At 47.7% G+C, this 20145-nt stretch overlaps 1 protein-coding gene across 1 annotated transcript; it reads right to left on the bottom strand.

Annotated features, from left to right (window-relative positions):
- Nucleotides 1-4225: 4225 nt before the first annotated feature.
- CUNH6orf118 (chromosome unknown C6orf118 homolog) lies at nt 4226-19677 on the bottom strand. Its single transcript, XM_046449371.2, has 10 exons — nt 19617-19677; nt 13656-14338; nt 12837-12959; nt 12012-12071; nt 10664-10788; nt 8989-9047; nt 8332-8513; nt 6575-6628; nt 5935-5996; nt 4226-4664 (listed from the first exon to the last, which is right to left on the bottom strand). The coding sequence occupies exons 1-10, from the start codon at nt 19639-19641 to the stop codon at nt 4556-4558; spliced, it is 1482 nt and encodes a 493-aa protein (XP_046305327.1). The 5' UTR covers nt 19642-19677; the 3' UTR covers nt 4226-4555.
- Nucleotides 19678-20145: the final 468 nt, after the last annotated feature.

Raw genomic sequence — 20145 nt, 5'->3', positions numbered from 1 at the left:
GAGGGAGAGAGAGGGAGAGGAGCCAGGAAGGGGCCAATGGCCAGTGACTCACTCTCCAGTGGTGCCCCACCTGCCGGTGACTTCCACCACCTCCCAGCAGGTCCATTGGAGTCACTGAGCCATCAAATGGATTAACCCACAGATGAGATCAGAGCCCTGCATCCAGTCATTGCCTGCAAGCCCACCTCTGAACCAAGCTGACAAGGACCGTGTTCCCACACGGGAGCGCTGAGGGGAACGGTCCAGATCCAACCACAGCAGTCACCATCACTGCCACCACCGTCACCATCACCAAGTCCTGGCCAGGGGCAGACGGCCTGATCGCTCACACTGCCCTCCTGGAAACACCTTCCCAGGACTCGAAGGTTGTTCAGCCGTTCTGACCCCTCCCTGTGGATATTGTTCAAGATCCCTTCAAGTCAGTCCTGGCTCTCCTTATACGATTTACAAATATGACACCAGAGCCTCCTTCACTGCACAAACTACAGCGGACGTGAAATGAAGCATTCTAGATAGCAGTTTCAGCATCTATAAAAGAGGAGTAGTACCTGCAGCCCACCACATGAGGTCATGCGAGAACTGGAGGAACTCCCGCAGGTGGAACAGGAAGCCTGGAGCCTAGCCACGGGTAATGATCATCACTTTGCCACGTAGAGAAAGTAACACAGCTGACATCTATGAGCCCACTGTCAGTATAAACATGCACCAATCTCTTGGCATTTCTGCTCCTAGTATTGATAGGAATTAAACATTATGGGTCCTGAAATACAGAAGCCAGCCTTTCCCCTCTTCTTCCCTCCCCTCTTCCCTACAGCTAACCCACATCCCAGGACCAGTGAGCAGGCCTCCTGCCAATTGGAGCTGACTACACGTACTGGTTGGTTCTCTGCTTGGATTAATGGCGCTGCAATGTATACGTTCTATTTATAGCTTTTTTCTTCCAATATTATTCTTCTGAGATCTATCTGTGTTAACTATGTGGCTCTCTTTCTTTTAATTTGTTTGCAGCATTCACAGATTTGACCTCCAGGGACTTCCTACCCAGCTCAGGGGCCATCAAGTCTCTGCCCCTTTCTGCCCTCACAGTTCCACGGTGAGCATCAGGAGATGGCATTTAGAAGAGGCAGGGCTGACAGAGAAACCCTAGACAACAAGAGGGAGTGAGAGAGAAAGAGAACACTCTGAACACGCACATGAGTTTCTCTTTTCTTTCTTTCTTTCTTTCTTTCTACTTATTCTGCTTCTCTGTGTTTCTTATTTTAACCTTATTTTTAGCCAAATGCAACACACTGAAAAAATTCCCCAAAGTCAAATTTTCAATACTTCTGTGGTTTGCAAAATAATGTCAAATGGCATTGAATAAGATTAGGAAGGAAGGAAGGTGGGGAAGGAGAGTGAAGAAAGAAGGCTCCGTCATGAAATAAATTTAGAAAGAGATGAAAACATTAGAAAAAATATTAAGAAATGTTTTTAAGGCAGGACTTTTAAAAAAAAAATAACCTGTTTATTGGCTTTAAGGCCAAACATGTTGTCCTATGGGGAGAAATCCATTGCTTTTTCAAAAAATATTAATCATATTGCTGTCTTATGAACAGAGCAACTAAACTTCAAAACCTGATAATTCAAGATTTAAATTGAATCACAAGGCACTTCCTGAACATTTACAACTAAAATGATTTTATCATCTTTTTTCCCTCAGTATATTTCTTTTAAATTTTTAATTTTTTTATTTGTTTTAATGAGTTACACTTGACAGTAGAATGCATTTATGCACTTTGATACATCATACAAAGATGCAATATAGTTTCTCATTTTTTCTGAGTGTACTTGTTGCAGAATCACATTGGTCACGTAGTCACATATAGACACACAGTAACGATGTCTGTTTCCTTCTACTATCTCCCTCTCCCCCATCCCCTCCCCTTACCTCCCATCACTGTCCTCTACCTAATCTAAGGTAACGCTATTCTTCCCTAGTAACCCCACCCCGCATATTAGAGAAAACATTTGGCTTTTGGTTTTATGGGATTGGCTTATTTCGCTTAGCATGATATTCTCCAACTCCAAGCATTTACTGGCAAATGCCATAATTTCACTCTTCTTTAAAGCTGAGTAATATTCCATTGTATATATATATATATATATATATATATATATATATATATCACATTTTCTTTATCCATTTATCTATTGAGGGACACCTAGGTTGGTGCCATAGTCTAGCTATTGTGAATTGAGCTGCTATAAACATTGATGTGGCAGGATAGGTTCAGGAAGTTCGAGAATTTCCATACAGAAAGGGTAAAAACAGGATTCTCACAGCCGTCCTCAGCACCTAGATTTCTAAAACTCTGCAGGGAAGACACAGGGCCTCCCCAGAACCCCGTGACTCCTCTGGGCCCAGTCTTGCTCCTGCATCCTGGATGGAGATCTTCCCTCATCCTTGTGCCTGGCTGGCCCCTGTCAACCTCCCCTGGGCATGTGCATGGTGGGCTTTGGGGGATGCATAGCTTTCTCAGCTTCTTTTATGCCCCTCTCCTTGGGTGGTCAGGAGACCAAGGCTGCTGCAGGCTCTGGACAGTAATGGGCTTTCCTACCGGAGGGTCCTGGATTCTTTGGCTGGAAACTCCTTCAAACTCAGGAGTCTCCCACAGCATTTGCCTCCAGGTAGAGCCAGGCTCCACAGAGGACTCAGGGCTGCTCCCAGATCTAGTCCCCATGGCCCAGGCCTCACTCTCCACTCCTAGATGCTTCCCTCGGGGCTGCAGAGCTTGGACGGAAAGGCCACACCAGGATTTGCCCCTTGCTTTCTGAACCTGGATCAAATTAGGGATTCTCTAAAATCTCATCTCGGAGAAGCATGGACTCAAAGCAGTCAGATTTTCTGACAATGAGAAGCTGAAATTTGACTCTTTATTCCCTTTTATTTTCTTTTACAAATTAGCCAGTCTTCCCAGGGGTCCCCTGTTTCTTGTGGAACACAACCACCTGCACCCCACCCTGGCCCCCAGTCACGTGTTCCTGCTCAAATGCAAGGAGCCACACCCGCTGTGCCAGGTCCTCCCAAAGCTCTTTATCAGTTACACCTGGTCCAGCGAATGTGGGACCCACCTACCCACAGCCTGGCATGACTCAGTGTGACTAGGTGTTGGCTGTTGCTCTTCTCTCAGCCTCTACAACCACCGCAAGCTCCCTGGGGATCAGCACCAGATGTTCTTCATTTCCATCCTCCTCACAGCTGGCAACGTCTCTGAACTATACTGAATGCTGACAGAATGGAGGGTTCTTTTGTAATAGAAAGGATGAGAGGATCCCTCATCTGCTTTAAAAAGAAGAATTCTGCAGTCCTCAGGAGTGCGTTCCACTCAAGAACTCTGATCTCGACAAAGCCTTATTATAACCCACCTGGCATCCCCCCAAGGACAGCATCGTTGTTGGCCAATCCCAGATAAACACTTCCCAGTTTCCTCACCCACCACAGAGCCACGGAGCATCTGTCTGTCTTTACTTCTCCTGGTCTTTCTGCCACTCTTTGACAATTCCAAAATTCATTCCCACTATCTTACAAATGACACCACACGATAAGGCCCCAAGAGGTCAGGAGTGGTGACAACCAGACCTGGGCTCCTTCTAGCCCTGTCACTTAGAGGGCACTCTAGGAAACTGAGTCCCTGCCTCAAGCTTCAGGTCTCCCCCTGTGTAAGGAGAGACATCCTATTAGCAGGATCCTAGTGGACTAAATGACCAACGGAAAGTAACTGGAATAGAGATAACACTACTAAGAAAGTCCAGTTGATGTCTATATATGGCAAAAACTGCCACCAATTTGCCTCTTAAAGCAGAGGTGAGTCATGGCCAGGAAGAGCTCGTGGTTCTCAGACACTGTTGGAGCACACCCTCCTGACAAGACACCCCCCATCCTCTCTCTCTCCTCCACTATTCCAAGTTAGGACTCATGTCCTCACCACTTACATCTGAACTCCAAAGTCACCACCTGTTTGGTTGTCCGAAGGATTCCAATTTAACATCCAGCTCTAGAAGTTAGACCAGATCAAAGACAAAGAGAGGAGAAACGAACCCCAAGTCCCAGGGTTGGGCTGAAGGTCCCGGCCAACCAAGATGCCCGTGTGCCAAGCTCAAACGAGAGTCCTGACATTTGAAGAGCAGCGATCACTTCCAATTCATAAAGGTTATTTAATTAAATGAATATAAATTAGAGCACCACTACACTGTATTACATGTTAAAAAAAAACTGTTGGCAGATAAACAATTATTTTTAGATTGACAAATTTGATCCCTAATATAACACAGAAAAATTTTTTATTCTTAAATATTGAAAAGTATTTTCTCCAGTGGAAAGTTACTAAATAAAAGCAGGAAATTCTCAGAACTAGTATTGTTATGCACATATGCATAAATTAAAACTGACCATGTGTGTATATGCATTGATCAACACTTTGAAGAGGATACTTATAACACATTAATTTTATTGGGGTAAGGTGGACGAAATGGAATGCCTCTCCATTGACTTCTCCATCTGAAAACATCCAGGCTGCTATACACATGACACTTCTGAATTTTCATGGGTCACTTCTCCAGTTGCTTGAGAGTTATTTTCTGTTTCTTCTAATTTTGTGTATTTTTTAATAAATTCCCAAAGTTTCCTTAAAATACATAAGAAGTGAATATAATAGATTAGAAAAATGCATTAAGGAAGAAAGAACACTTCAAAGTAAACTTCTGTTTAAGGGCACGTTTATCTGAAAACAGATGAAACTCTGCAATCATCTGCCTTTGACTGAAGAATATTTTAGCACAGTTTAGACGCTGGATGGAAGGAAGACCTGCTTGTGTTTGGATCCCCCCAAGCCCCCACCCAGCATCCTCCAGATGAAGGACAGCGTAACAGCAGGGGTGGACTTGCCACCAAGAGTACACACAGCCTTCAGCCACTCACTCTTGCTGCCGGAGTGTGCCAGGAGCCTCCCAGGGCCAAGTTCGTAATGTTGTCGTTACCCAACTTCCACAGCCCCCCACAGCACAGGAGGAGCAGGAGTCACGAGGCTGAGATCCCAGTCCAGTGCCCTTCTCCCCTGGGTTTCTCTGTCTACCTAGTGGGAGGGAGGCGTCCTCTGTTTCTGGCCTCCTTTCCAGCTAAGGGGGGTGGTAGGCCATACCGGCCACTGAGGTGTGGTTGGGAGTCACTGAGAACCACTGTCCCCCTCAATTGAGCTGAAATCCCCATGTGAGAAGTCTTTGGTTATCTGTCCTCCTCTTCCCCTCCCTTCCTCCTTGGAATATGGACCTAATCCCTGAAGACAGCCAAACTGAGACCCCGGGGGAGGTCTCAGGAAAGGACAGTGCACGCCTAGTTACTGGATGCCACCACTGAGCCTAAGGTGTCTTCCCTGTTGATACAAATAAGCCTTCCCTAAACCCGCATGTTTTTCTACCACTTCCAATTGTACCAAATCCTGGATCGAAGTGCAGCATCAAGTCTCAGAAGAATAGCCATGTGAAGCACAAGTCACCTACACAACAGGCAACTGAAATAGCCATTTGCTTTTGAACTTAAAATTTTAAAGGAGTATATTCACAGGGTTTTTCAGATTCAACTTCACAAAAATCCATGTAATTTGAGAAAAGAAAGCCACCCATAGCCACAGGCACCCCCACTTTCCTGGCCCTGCCCAGGGGAATCCACTGCCTCTCTTCAGCTCTCTCTAATGGATTAATCTCGACATTGAAAAACAATCCATATACATTGAGGTTTAAATCTGGGACTAAGCACTTTTAAGCAGGAAAAGCTGCAACAGTATGAAGTCGGCATTCCCAAGTGCTCCTCGGGGCTCGGCCTGCTCTGCTCCAGGTCCAAGTCTGGTAGTGTTCTGGGACAGCAAGACAGTTACAGCTCTTTCCTGAAGATATACTCACGGCTGCTCCTCCTCACTGATTTTGCTCTTTCTCATGAACTGCTTCAAATGGTTTTCACTGGCCTACAAAAAATTTAAAATCCTGTCGTCATGTATGATGGCAATGAAATTGAATCCAAATAAATCAGCATTTCTAGAATCAGGTATAACATACTAATTCACACTGTGTACAATACAGACAGATCCACACGTAATAGACCTGTAGCATGCTAAGGTGTGTGTGTGTGTGTGTGTGTGTGTGTCTTCCTGGAGATGGAAGCCAGGGCTTTGCAAATGTCAGGTAAGTGTTCTACTCAGCCCTAGGGGACATCTTCAAAGCTGCTAGGTGAAGTCAGTTCAAAAGAATCCTTGTCACCAAATAAACTCCTTATGTTGCATGGTAAAGTGTAGATGGAATAGAGAAATCATCATTATTAGCACATCCTACCATTAAAACTCAGTGCTACACTTTCACTTATACATCAGTTTACACCTGTCAGTTTTAAGATACTGTGTGCATAGCCAGATATTTGGAGCACCACGGGAAGCTGTTGTCTAGAGGAAGAAGGTGTGTGTTCTTGTTTGTCTGTGACACGGGGCAAGTAGGTACCCCAGGGATCACTTCTACTGATGACACTGATTCAGGCACCAAGAAGACTTACTTCCAATTTCTTCTTTAGGATCCTATTTGATGTTTCCAATCTTATAGCTTCATTCTGAAGGACAAATGGTTTAAAAGCAAGATAGCTGGTTAATTATTTTTCTCTGTTTATGGAATAAAAAGTATTATGTAAATGGTGTCATCTCAAGAGTACTCAAACACAACACTTAAAATCATATGATTAAATGAAGGACAGAGGGTAAGAAAAAATATCTCTGGCCTCTGTTTCAAAAACTGAAAAAGATGGGATTAATTCTTCAAAAATTTAAGACCTTAGGGAAATTCAGAGTAAGGTCCCTCACTGTTCAGTGGCTGGAAACAATATAAAACTACAAATACAAGCTGGGCATGATGAGCACATTCAACCATTAAAACTAAGTGTTACATTTTCATTCACACATAACTTATACCTGTCAGTTTTAAGATGAAAAACTGTTTTAATCCCAGAGACTCTGACAGCTGAGGCAAGAGGATCACAAGTTCAAGACTAGCCTCAGCAACTTAAAAAAAACCCTGCCCAGTTTACAAAACTTAATATATATATATACACACACACACACACACACACACACACACACACACACACACATATAGCCATACCTCATTTTTGTGCTTCCCTTTATTGTGCTCCATCGATATTTGATTTTTCATTTACAAATTGATGACTTGGAACAACCTTGTGCCAATCAAGTTCATTGGCACTGTTTTTTCACCATTAACAGCACATATAATCATTAGCACTTTTTAGCATAAAGTTTTTAAAATTAAGGTCCATATTTTTTAGAGAGAATGCTGCTATACATTTAATAGACTACAATATAGCATAAGCATGACTTTTATATACTCTGAGAAATCAAAAAACTCATGTCATCAGTTTATTGTGATGATAGCTTTAGTGTGGGAGTCTAGAGCCAATGCAGGACTTCCCCAAGGCCTGCCTGTACTGGTACTTAACACCTGCACCAGGAACCCATCACCAAGTGTAAGGTGGAACATTTTAAATTTCCATTTATAATAGTAACAGGTCCTATAAATTCATGTGAGTAAGTATAATAATTATTCAAGACCAAGACACAGAAATAAATAAAATAAAGTTAAAATGATCCTGGATACGAATATTCATATTGTGAAACTACCACTTTCTCCCAAGTGGATTTATAAATTCATTGTAAGCACAATCGGAATACCAGAGTCTTATTAATAGTAGAGCTTGAAAAATCAGTTAGTACTGTGAATGAGAATATCCAAGTTAATCATGAAAAATGGTGGACGGGGGTTATCAAGACTTGCTCTTACAGATAGCCAATGTGTTGGAAAGGATTAGCAATTATGGCAGTGAGGCAAGATAATGATTAATTAAGAATCCAGAGTACCTTAGAGCACCACTACCAGCTGCATACCATACATTTCTAATTACTCAGCTTAAAAAAATAGTGCTGGGAAAATATCTGTGACTATATAGCCACAAGAGGAAATTCTTATAAATTCTACAGCTAGAGATTATATTGAATCCGACTGCACATTTTCTGCACAGATTCTGCAGGTATTGGCCATTGACAGCTCAATGACATTTGTATAATTTTTGTTTCAGCTGGTTTTTAATTATTCTAATTATCTGCCACAAACTCTTTGAAATAAAAATACATTTGGACCAAATTTGACTGTATTTTTATACTCTGTTACAGAATCAAATTGCTTCATGCATTCATCAAGGTCTCAAGCAAAAGAACAATATAAATGTTTAAACAAATTGCATACCTCTATGCTTTTAAGCTTATTCTCGGCAATGCCTGAAATTCCAGTGTGCACCAGTGTTGCTTTAATTTGCTTTTCAAGGTCTTGAATTTCATCCCATTTCTTGAGTATTTCACATCTCTGAATTTCAACCTTCTCCGTAAGAGTAAGTTGTTCCTCATCAATTACTTTTTTCTCGGTTTCTTCTGGAAATATATTTTGAAGGCAAACTATTATTGTGTTTAATATCTGGCTCTCATTAATAGTACTGTGTATTATTAACAATATTATGTACATCATTTATAACTATAATGGACCTCAAAGTCCAAGCATGTCAAAAATAATCTGATCTAAAAACGAGGTATACCTTCCTTAATTCCTGATTTAATTCATTCATATAATCAATAAGTGTTTATTGACTATCTTGTTTTGTGTGCTCTGGCCAAGGTGTAAGGTTTAATGGTTGATTATTACTCACAGACTTTTCCAGGTTTGCATTCAGATGGTGCAGACCATCAGGAGACTATACAGAGCATGAAAGGGAGCCGAGGGGTAGTGGAGACCCACAGGAACCTCTGACAGTGTTCCCCAGGTAGGCTGGGGAGGGACCAAGGGGCAGATTCGAGTCAGGCACGGGCAGGGGCGACAGAGGGAAGACATGGGTGGGAACCCCGCACTTGCCTGATCTTTCCTTAGTGATTCGAAGCAGTTTGTTCTCCACCTCTAATTCATCTCTGAGTCTACAAATTGATAAGTTAAAGAAAGTGAACCGTGAGAGCTTCATTGATACTTTGTTCCTTTTATCTACTTTATACTACAAGTCTTCTTTCTACTGAGAAATAAAATGGTATCACCTGACTTTCTAACACAAAAGAGAAAGAAAGATGTCTATAAAGCAGAGTCCAAGTAGGAGAGCCTTTTCCCCAGGACTGCATGCACATTAGAACAGGTCGACTTAACACAGGGTTTTCTGTGGTGCTTGATGTTATCCTGGACTTCAATTGCTAAGAAAGAAGGCAAACGATAAAAATAAAACCACTAACATTTTACATGCTGAGGCAAACAGCCAATCAGGGCAGTTTGTGCCTACTGACGCAGGAATAGACGTTTTGCATTACGATCACACCTCACAGTCACAAGTTAAAATTCCACTATGTTTGAACTAAAAATAGATATAGATTTGGAGGAGGAGGAGGAGGAGGAGAGACCTCAATAACCTCTTTGTACTTTTTTCTTGGTGCAAAGTTTCATTGTCACCAGAGCAGCAGGGCTGGCTCAGCTGTGACACCACACCCCATTCTCCACCTCCTCCCAGTTCCTCCACAGGTCTGCCCAGGTATCTGCCTCACAGCCTCCTGGTGCCTGACTCCTATGGGACAGCAGAAATGACCTATATGACTAGTCTCTGTCCCACACCCTGAAGGTGTGCCACAGTGACCTTCTCTCAGTCACTGGGACCCCACAGAACCTGGGCTGCAGCCCTGAACCCTGCACCAGGGCTCCCTGTGCAGGCTTCCGTGGGTGACTTGGGTCATGCTCTGGATCCATATGAAGTCCCCTGCCCAGCAGTGGGGCACGTGTGACCCGATGGCTCTTGTGGCCCTGCAAGCATGCTGCCCACCGCCCTTTGGATTCTAAGTCACAACCTTCTTGTGTCATTTCATGGGTTTTGCTGAGCCGCCTCACCTCCTCTGTATCTCACCTGAGGTGCACACCTGAGCCTAACCCTACTGCTCAGGAGAGACAGGCTTCCCGTGACCCAGCCACGGGTCAGCGCCTCGGCAGGCAGCTAACGGCCAGCTGGAGAGGGCTCCTGTCAAAGGGCCGCTGTGAACCCACAACCAAGTCCCCTGGGCTCTTGGGAAGGGTGAGAACTTAGTGCCACACAGTGAGAGAGGCCTTCAGACAGACCAGAGCAAAGGCCAGGGCCGACAGCGAGGTTGCGGTGGGAGTCTGCTTTCCTGAGGACATTTGGTGACTTCGGTTTTGTTTTAATCTTTTTTTTAAAACTCCTTGCAAGCAGTAGATCCCATCGGATTGTTATTTGTCCCTGGAGGACCATACAGACGGGTTAGAAAGAGGGTGCAGCCATAGCTCACACCTGTGAGTAAGTGTTCAGGGGCCAGCAGGGAAGAGATGAGACTTTAGAGCCCTCCCACCAGGGAAACACCATATTGGGCAGAATATCCTGGCCACCCTGGGACAGCTGTGGCAGGGCCAGGAATCATGCTGTTTAAGGCACCACGTCACACCCAACAACACAGAACAAAATTCAGACGTGTGTGAGTCACGCGGCTTTCAGACCTTGGTGAGTAAGGCCACCCAACCCGGATGGAGGAGCATCTGCAGTGCTCACTTGTTGTAGTGCTCCAGGGCCGCTCTGGTGGCCTTCACGAGTTTCCTCAGCTCCTCCCTGGCCTGGTCAATATCCCCTCTCCGCACAGGACTCTTCTCTAGCTCTTTCGCTTCAGCCAGGTAAGTCTGGGAGGGCAAGGCACAGAGAGGGTGAGGCTCACCCAGGAAGGGCAGAGAATGTCCCTTTGACATTACTGTGCATTCAAGATGCCCTGGGTCAGAATATGGATGCTAGTTAAAATAGGTCCAGCAGGAGGACCCGAGAGATGGGATATTGGGGGAGGACATCCTGGTCAAGTGAACTTGTGGTTAAACGCTTTTGTAAAAGCTATTTTAATGTTTTATTTTCCTAAGAAATTTTTTAAATGGCAGGGGGTTCCCAGGTTGCTTTGTGTGGGGGGAGGACATGCTGAACAAAGGCCTTTGGGTGCGCTGTCACCAGCCCCCAGGCATTTCTTCAGTCAGTGGGAACCATGGGAACTCAGTGCTGTGCTCAAAGGCAGAGCGGCAGAGACCTTCGCCAGGTTCTCAGGAATAGAAAGATCTAGAGCCTGATAGCCTGGGAATTCTTTCACCCTGATGTTTGACACAATGTGGACACAACTGACCCTTTTCTACTCAACCTTGAAAAGTAAGGAACAGGCAGATCAAGGAGGTCTTGCTGAGTCCTGAAAGACAAGTCCGAACAGCATGAAGGGCTTGGAGGAGCGGCCACAGAGGACCCGAGTGTGAGTGTCCCGAGGAGGAAATCAGAACTGACCTCCTTCTATGCTGCCGAGTTTTTATGTGCAAAGAGAGAAACTGCATCTCCTCATTGTGAAAATGCCACCCACAAGTTTTAAACTTCACCAAATTCAAAATGCCAAGACACCAGAGCCACAGTGTGACACTCTGAGATTTTATAAGTGATGACTGTTCCTGTAGCACAAATTTCCTACTACAACCAACACACATTCAACCCAACTCTGAGGGACCGCCTAGGAAGCCACCACAGGAGGTGACAGCCGCTGTGGCTGGGCCAGGCGGGCCGCATGGCACTCCTTGCAGTACCTGGCAGAACTACTGTGGGTGCTCCGGCAGTCACTGAAGTGGCACCCTTTTAACCTCCCAAATAGTGTCCTCCAACCCCAGTGCCTTGGGAATGCGACCAGGGCTGTGTCCATCTAAAGGAAAGTCCATTACCAATAACATCCTGCAGCTGGTATGAAGCTCTTCCCTAATGGAAGGACCAGCTGGGGTGAAGTGCGCAGGAACACATGGTACTCCTTGGGTCCTGAATGTTTTTTAGTGCTGTGGAAGGTGGCGCATGCCCAGACAGGCTCGGTGGGTATCTCCAGGTTGACAGTTACCTCATACTGCTCCGTGGGCTGGGAGCACAGGAGTGTGGTCATGTAGAGTTCATATTCATCCTGCGCACACAGAGACATCCACTGGACATGAGTTAGGAGGCAAGGCTACGGAGCAAGGCTTGTTTTGCAGATATAAACAACACTGAGGTTAAGGATGTCCATTTAGATAATTAAAGAACAAAAGTATACAAAATGCTACAGTGCATTAAATCCTACAGTGTATTAAACCACGTGCACTAAAAAGTATAAGACCTAATAGTCTTTGAAACAAATTTGAGTTTAAACTACTGAGCATTTCAATATGTATCACAAAACAACATGATCTCGTGCCATACAGAAATCCTGTCCTGCAGCCTGAGGTGAGCTTTCTAGCAACCAGGGCATCTCTGTAGAACACACCACCACAGCACTACTGTTGTGCATCCCTACTCATTAGGGATGTTAGAGAACAGTGTGCTCCTGAAGCAAGCCAAGTTCAGCTTGGATGCCACTGAGGGGCCTTTCATCATGAAGTCACAGCAGTTTTGTCATTGCATAAGGGCTCCATGTAAAATAGCACTTGGGCAATCACAAAGGTTCACGTGCCACGAATGTTGTACTATGATTAATCAGAAAGAATTTGGAAAAACAAACAAACATGGGCTTAAGAGCTAACTGGGTGCTATGGCCTGGACCTGCAGTCGAGTCTCAGTGAAGGATGTCTCTCTGGAGAATGGGGACCTTGAACAGGGCAGGATTTCTGGGAGGTATGAGATGGTTCATGGATGCAGAACTTCACACATAGTTCTCCTAGTTATTATGAAAAAAAAAGTATGTATCTGTTACCTTAACTTCTTTTAAGATGTCACCAAATATCAAAGAACTGTTGCAAACATCTTCAAACACTTCTCCTAAGACCTGCAGCCTGCTGAGCTCTTGCGGGGGGCACGTGCATATTTTCTGGAGTTTCTGGGGACAAACAGAGGGTCAGGTTGTCTTCTCTGTACTCTCCAAATCGTTTCTCAGGTTGAGGAATCAGAAGGGCACAGCTGCCACCTCCCAGAGCCTGGTCTCAGCAGACGGTGGCCAACCAAGACCCCTGACCTTGCCCACAAGCTGCTGAGGATCTCCCCTGGAGCTTCTCTGTGAGTCTGCTCTTGGTTTCCTTTTCCTGCCCCTCCTTGCACCCTGCCCTCAGGGGTCCACTCTGCCCCTGCAACACTCAGGCCCAGCCCCCAGGCCTGGCTATTTCTCAGGTGGACCCACGGCCTTCCTGCCCGGCTCTCTCCCTCAGGAGAGCTGCCTGAGTCACGAGTCCCACCCTCCTCCTAGGACAGCCAACCCACCATCTGCCTGGTCCCTCCCCTGCCCTCTCACACCCTTCCACTGAGGGTGGATCCGGCTGTCCCTGGATCCCTCTGCTGTCCTACATTTGGTGTCCCATCATGGCCACATAGCATCTAATGCTTCGGATTGTGACCAACGTCCGCGTTTAGCCTTCCACTTCACCTCACTGTCAACAGCTGCTGACCCTGTGGATTTTCTCAACACCTGGCAGCTTGTCCCATTCCACCTGGAAATGTAAAAGAGCTGAAGATGAGTCTCAGCCCGGAGGGTCCTCCAGTCGCAGCCCTGTGTGGACAGCGCTACAGTGGCCCTTCTTACCTCCTCCAACTTCTTCTCATGGCCCGTCGCCACCTTGGCCCCTGTGAAATCACTCTTCAGTAGATCTTGCTTTGCCAGAACTTGCTTTTGGAAACTCAAGAACTTCTGGTACCTGTCGGCTTTGGTTATGCCGGCCAGGTAGGAGTTGATGTACTGGTACTCGTCCGGGCCTGGGGCCGTCAGGGTGCAGCGGCGGCTGGACCCTGGCTCTCGGTACCTCAGCACCTTCACCTGGGGCAGCCTGAGCTCCTCTCTCCTGCGTCCTTCAGGAAAGCCTTTGTCCCTCTCCGCCTTCTCTCCTTGCCTGGGAGTGAAGTCCTCTCTGGAAGTGTGGGAAGCCCGCGCCTGGGGGTTCAGGTACCTGAACAGCCGCTTGTTTCTGGCCTCATCAGGAAGCAGAGCTGTGTTGACGGTAAAATGAGCCCAAGCATCTTTCATCTTGGCGACATTCCTGTCGGGTGGCTTTCCCACTCCAGAAGCCGCTTCCCCCTTTGGCCTGCTGGTGCTGCACCAGGCGGGCAGGTGGGTCTCGGGCGGCCGGTAGAGCTTGCTGGGATTCAGGTGGCCTGAAGTGTACAGGAAGACATCTTCCTTGTGGTCTCTCTGCAGTCGGTGCAGAAGCTTCCTGAGGTCGCCCAGCGTCTTCACGCCCGGGGTCTCACAGTGTCTCCACTTGAGGTAAACTGTTCAGGGAGGACAACAGGACAGGAAGTCTCACTCTCAGCTCCACAGTGAAACAGCCCTGTGCACTGGCTGAGCTGGCACAGCCCCTGCCTCGAAGAGGGGTCTACAGGGAGAGAAGGGAAGGTGGCACCTGGCTTCACCCTGCAGCCAAGAAACCTGTGCCCTGACTCAGGCGGAGCAGCAGAGAGCGGCCCGGGGCCGCCCAGTTCCAGAGGGAGCCTGCCAGGCCAAGAAAGAGGAAGGGACAGTGTTCTAATTTGACAAAGTATTTCTTACAATATTAGCAAAGGCTCTGGAAGGAAAGGTTAAACGTTTTATTAGACTTCTCAAGATGATGCTTCAAGGTTCTTCTCTAACGTGCTTCACATGACATGCCAGGAGACACAAGAAGAAAATGATTTCCCCTAAAATTCTCAGGACACCTCACCACACTGAGTGACTGAAAGGCCATTCATCCTTCTTCTTCTGATCCCACAAAGTAAAACCCGTGGACATGTGAAAAGTGCCCTGACTCCTTCCACACAGCCCTGCTCCTCACCTGGCCCCTGAGAGGGCTCCGATCAAGAACCTGGCCCAGGACATAAATCATGGCAAGTCCTAGTTTTTAGCCAATTCCTAACCACATGAGTGCAGAAATAACAAACCGTCTCTCTGAACCTTAGTTTCTTCCTCTGCAAAGTCAAGAGAATCATCTAACTCAATATGGTTGAATAACCTCCCAGTGGAATCACTTTGGGTAAAGAAAGACAGAGTAGATGCTCCAGCCTTGAACCCAATCTTGCTAAAGGTCTACGGCCCTAAACACTTCTGACAGACCCTGAGTGCCCAGATTTGTCCTTCAATGTGTCCCCCTCAACATGAGGAAAGAGGGCCTTTTTTCTGGAACGCTGTGTAACCTGATGTCCACAGAGCAGTGGCACCGAGGGAGACAGGGGGGGCCTCAGCAGCCAGGGCAGGTTGGCGAACAAAGGAGCATGGAGAGGCTCCTGATGAGGTCGGCCTCCTGCTTGAGGAAAGCGCTCGTGGACACAAGTGGGGACCCAATCCGACAGACACTTCTGTACACGTGCTCCTGAGTAGGGGACCCAATAGAAAAACTAAAACAGACGTGTGGACACAGCGGGCACCAATCAGTAATACTGAGGAGAGTGTAGACAGGGGGTAAGGAGGGAATTCCTGAGACTATAAAAGAACAGGCCAAACCCACCCCCCCATTGGTTTTCCAGCTCTGGGGCCTTCTCTTCAGAGAAGTCTGTCTCTGTAGCTCTGTCTCTTCTCAGTAAACCTCCTTCTTGCTGCCATCTCTGTGTCCTGCTCTTCAATTCTTTGCTGAACGGAGGCACCGAACCCAGCACCCCTAGATGGTAGCACCACCACCTTGGAGCACTCTCAGGAGTTGCTAAGAAAACGTTCAGTTGCACAGCAAGACTGGGACCTCGGTGCTCCCGCAGCCGCAGATGCTAAGCAGGCCCACCGAGTCCTCGAGGGGCCACCTGAGCCTGCACAGGCCCAGGTGACCTCCACAACCACGTCTCCACCACAAGCCCCTCTGCAAACGGCTCATCTCCATTGTGAGGAGGACCAGTGAGCAGCGTGGAGAGGGAGCCAGGTCCGGACGAGCACTGTAGTGAGGCCGGTCTCAGACCAGCCTTCCCCCTCACAGACCCCTCTGCTCTGTGCCAGGACTGCCTGTGCAAAGTGGGCAGGCGGGCACATTCTGAGACCCGAGCTACACGCACCCCACGTCTGTGCCCAGTCTAATCGAGAGCTTTGCCTGTGAAGTCAGGGTGCACTGTGGTCCCTATTTTCACCCAAGAGAAAAAATGAGTCCAGAAAAAAAAACAGGGGCAGCCACAGATTCCCTGCTGTGTCACAAATGACCATGGAGAGCAGCCTCCGCACCCCAGCGCCGGGCTGAGGCCCGGGGCCTCCATGAGAACATCACGGGGCTGAGACAGAGGTGTTGGCCAGCTGCGTTCTTGGAGGCTTTGGGGACAAAATCACTTCCAGGCCTATTTTTCTTGTTGCCAGATCCAATGTCTTGTGGTTGCAGGAAGGAGGTCCCCGGCACCGCCCACATTCCTTGGCTCAGCCTCCTGTCTCTGAGCAGCACAGCTTCCCACCCACAGCCTCTCACCCTCTTCTGGGACCAGCCTCTGAGCTCTGAGAGTCACAGGATGGGTGCCGTCTCTTGAGGCCAGTTGTGCCCTACGATACACAGCAATTCCCAAAGCTCTGTCCATTTCCTCGTCTCCACAGACCTGGGGATGATGTCTGGTGTGAACAGCAGGGAGCCAAGAGACTATGGAGCTCTTCAAAATTCTGCCCTGCTCCAGGACCTGCCCAAACCAGGGCCCAGCCTCCCCCGCACTGTCCACTGTCCCCGCTGTGAGGGCCACTAGGGCTGGATATTGGAGCAAATGCTGCCAGTGGTGGAGTTCCTGACAGTCTCTGTTGACCAGCACGGTACCTCAAAGGCACCATTTATACACATTTTTTTAATATTTATTTTTTAGTTGGACACAATACCTTTATTTTTAAAAAAATTATCTGTATGTGGTGCTGAGGATTGAACCCCGGGCCTCAAATGTGCTAGGCAAGCGCTCCACCACTGAGCCCCAGCCCCAGCCCCCAAAGACACCATTTATGAACAGGTCATATACTAATCAACAGAACAAGGTTTCAATGTCTCACTGTCGTTCTTCAGAGGCACTGACCCACAAGGCAGGGAGACGAGCTACGTCAGCTCCATGGGAAATGGGGAGAGGCCACTTGAATGCAGCCATTATCCTCCCTTCAGTTTATCCAGAAGTTTTCAGAAGGGCCTGGAAGCCTCAGCTAGCTAATCAGCACAGTCACCTTCCTATTAGCATAGGAGTCGACTGCAGTAACACTTGGAGGATCCAGATTCCATGGCTCTCTGACAAGTTCTCACACTACTGACCACACACTCCATTCTGGCCCTGGATGTTACAATACTGTCCTTACTGAAAACATTGTCTTTTGCATACCCTGGACAGCAAAAAATAAAAGTGAGTATTTTACAAATGATCTGAAAACATGTAGAGACTTTTTGAATGTGTATTGATTTAGGAAAACACAGTAGTAGGCTTTTGGATAAGGTTTAGATTCATTAAACATTTCCAACAATTTAGCAGCTAACATTTTTAGACAGAGTGTCTTTAGTTTAGAAATTCTGCTTATGCTTCAAGATGGAGACAAGAGGTCTTGAAAGTCGCCATCATTACAGATCACGGTCTCTGTTGTCTGGTCTCTGTGAACCCTGGGGTCCACAGAGATTCTCACTGGTCTCTTCCAAGAATGGCCTCATTCCCTCTACCCTGCACTTAGCAAACACCCTGGGGGCAAGTTAGTGGAAATAATGAAGAGAATTCTGGAGACCATAACCTGCAGGCCCAGCCAGAGGAGAGCCAAGGAGCCTCAGGGGACAGTGGGCAGTGGGTCCTCTCTTGTGCCCTGTGTGCTCTTAGTTCCTTAGAGAATCTGTGCAGGCTGCTTGACCTTTCCCAAATCCCAGACAGCATCAGAACTCTGACCTGGTCACACTCTGCCTTTACACATGGATCTGCAAACATTTTGACACATCCTCAAGGGAAGGAACTTTATTTGCATTATAATCTTGAGAAAAAGTGAACAGCCATTGCTTCCTGTAATCAATGTAGAAAAGAAGCACTGTAACATTTAAGTAGTGATAGAAAAACCTACAGGGTGCTGTACACTGCACTGTATGTCTCAGAAAGCAAAGTCCTACAGCAGTCCTGCAGGGTGGGGACACAGCTGGGAGTGGTGGAAGGCAGAAAAGCCCCAGGGGAGCACTCGTCCCTGGGGAAGAGAGTCAGAATGATCAGACTCACAATGCTCTTGGCTGGCCAGGTTGCGGGGGGGGGGGGGGGGGGGGCGTAAGAATGACAACCTCGGACTGCAGTGTCACAGAAAGGGACTTTGCAGATTTGACTTAGGTGATGGGCCTTAAAATAGATTGCCCAAGACCATCTGGGCAGGCCCATCCTAATCACACAAGTCCCTAAAAGCAAAGAGTTTTCTCTGGCTGGAGTCACAACGGAGAGTGGGCTAGGAGGGACTTCAGAGATTCCAACAGGAGAGGAAGATTCTGGGCAGAGGGCCCTCCAGGATGGGGAGAAGGCAGCCACTGGGGAGCCGTGGGGTGCCACAGTGCGGACGGCCTGGGGGAATTCCTCCCCAGGGTCCAGAGATGAGCACACCCTAGAGAACATTGATGTCAGCAGAGACCCTGAGCAGAGGCCCACCCAGCTCATGCAGACCTGCAACTGCAGAATGCAAATCATATGCATCAGCGCTATTTGAAGTCACTATTTGGGGAACTTGATACAGCAGTAGAGGAAAGGAGTACACTGGGACACTGCACAGAAGCCAGGCATGCTGCGTCCACGTCTGGTGTGAGCCATAGACAGCAGAGGGGAGAAGACGTGTGGAACTGGGAATCAGCAAGAGCAAGTTTCACCCCAGGGCCACGGCCACGTGCGAGGAGAGAGGCCCCCCAGCCTCCCAGCCTCCCAAGGTTATGGGAGGAAGGCTGGAGTTTCTTTACTCTTAGGTTAAAGACAAACATGGCCTCTGAGACTGCAGGCTGCCCTTTGACAGCGTGGCTCGAAAGCAGCCCTGGAGGCGGTGACCTTGTGATCCCCTTCATAGGTGAGGATGGGGGCACAGATACTTAAATACTGCCCAATGTCCGTCCAGAGGGCAGCTGCCTCCCCAAACTGCCCACCGCTGCACTTCAAAGCTGCAAAGTGCCTTTAATAAAGCTTCCACTGTCCACTCTACTCTTGCCTCTGTGTGCTTCTCCGGTGTTATACTTCAGCATTTGGGGAAGCAAGGACTCGTCACCGGTAAACAGTGGTAACAGACTGGGCCACGCTCAGTTGGTGACATGCACAGGGTGTGTCCTGCAGTCCAGGACTAGCATCTAGAAGTCTGCCCCTCCAGCCCCTCCTCCCAGACAGGGCCAGATTGCCTGCACACACACACACACACACTCACACTCACACACACACACACACACACACACACGCAGGCACCCCACACATCTGCCTCTTCCGGCCTGTCATTCTGGGATCTGAGAAGACAACACATCCTGACACCAGTGTCCCTGGAGCTGATTTGCAGCCACAAGAGAGACTTCACTTTTCAAAACAGACTCAAGAGAAACTGGGTTCCTAGGTACACCTCAGACAAACGTCAGAAGCCAAACACAAATGCCTGATGTCCACTTACATTCTGGCTCCAAATCCTTAGCCATGGCCTCCCTCACCAGTGTGGCCTCTGAGGCCCTGGGGTTACCATGGGACCATCAACATTCCAGGCCCCGCCCCCACCGCGTAGCTCAGCTGCCAGCTACAGGGTGCCTGCCAGATTCCCCCACTCCTCCCCCCTGTGATTCTGACTTTAATGGGGACACCAGGTATTTGCTGGTCTGCCTGGCTTTTAAAAATGAAACCATCGAAAATGTACTTGCACTCTTCAATTCCTCCCCCAAACCTGGGGTAGGCCAGGTAACTGGTTGCTGTTTGGACTCCAACCCCTCAACTATACCCAGAATTCTAGTGCAGTGTGGGCTTAGGGACTTCATGATCATAGGGTGTTGTTATGTGGTGTTGCTTCAGTCAGATTTTTGCTGTGGTGACCAAAAGATCTGACAAGAACAATATAGACGAGGAAAAGTTTTTTGGGGGCTCACGGTGTCAGAGGTCTCAGTCCATAGGAGGATGGCTCCATCCCTTGGGGTTCCAGGTGAGGCAGAACA

The sequence above is a fragment of the Marmota monax genome, unplaced genomic scaffold, assembly GCF_021218885.2.
Source record: "Marmota monax isolate L192 unplaced genomic scaffold, Marmota_monax_Labrador192_F-V1.1 WCK01_AAM20220418_F8-fsc00083, whole genome shotgun sequence".
Taxonomy (NCBI): domain Eukaryota; kingdom Metazoa; phylum Chordata; class Mammalia; order Rodentia; family Sciuridae; genus Marmota; species Marmota monax.
This window is presented reverse-complemented; position numbering and strand designations above follow the sequence as displayed.

Coding starts and splice junctions, on each gene's coding strand:
- CUNH6orf118 (XM_046449371.2), bottom strand. CDS start 19,641: ATGGCTAAGGATTTGGAGCCAGAAT. Junction 10,789..12,011: donor AGCCCACGGAGCAGTATGAG/GTAACTGTCAAC, acceptor TTGCCCTCCCAG/ACTTACCTGGCTGAAGCGAA. Junction 6,629..8,331: donor ATAAGCTTAAAAGCATAGAG/GTATGCAATTTG, acceptor TTTGTCCTTCAG/AATGAAGCTATAAGATTGGA.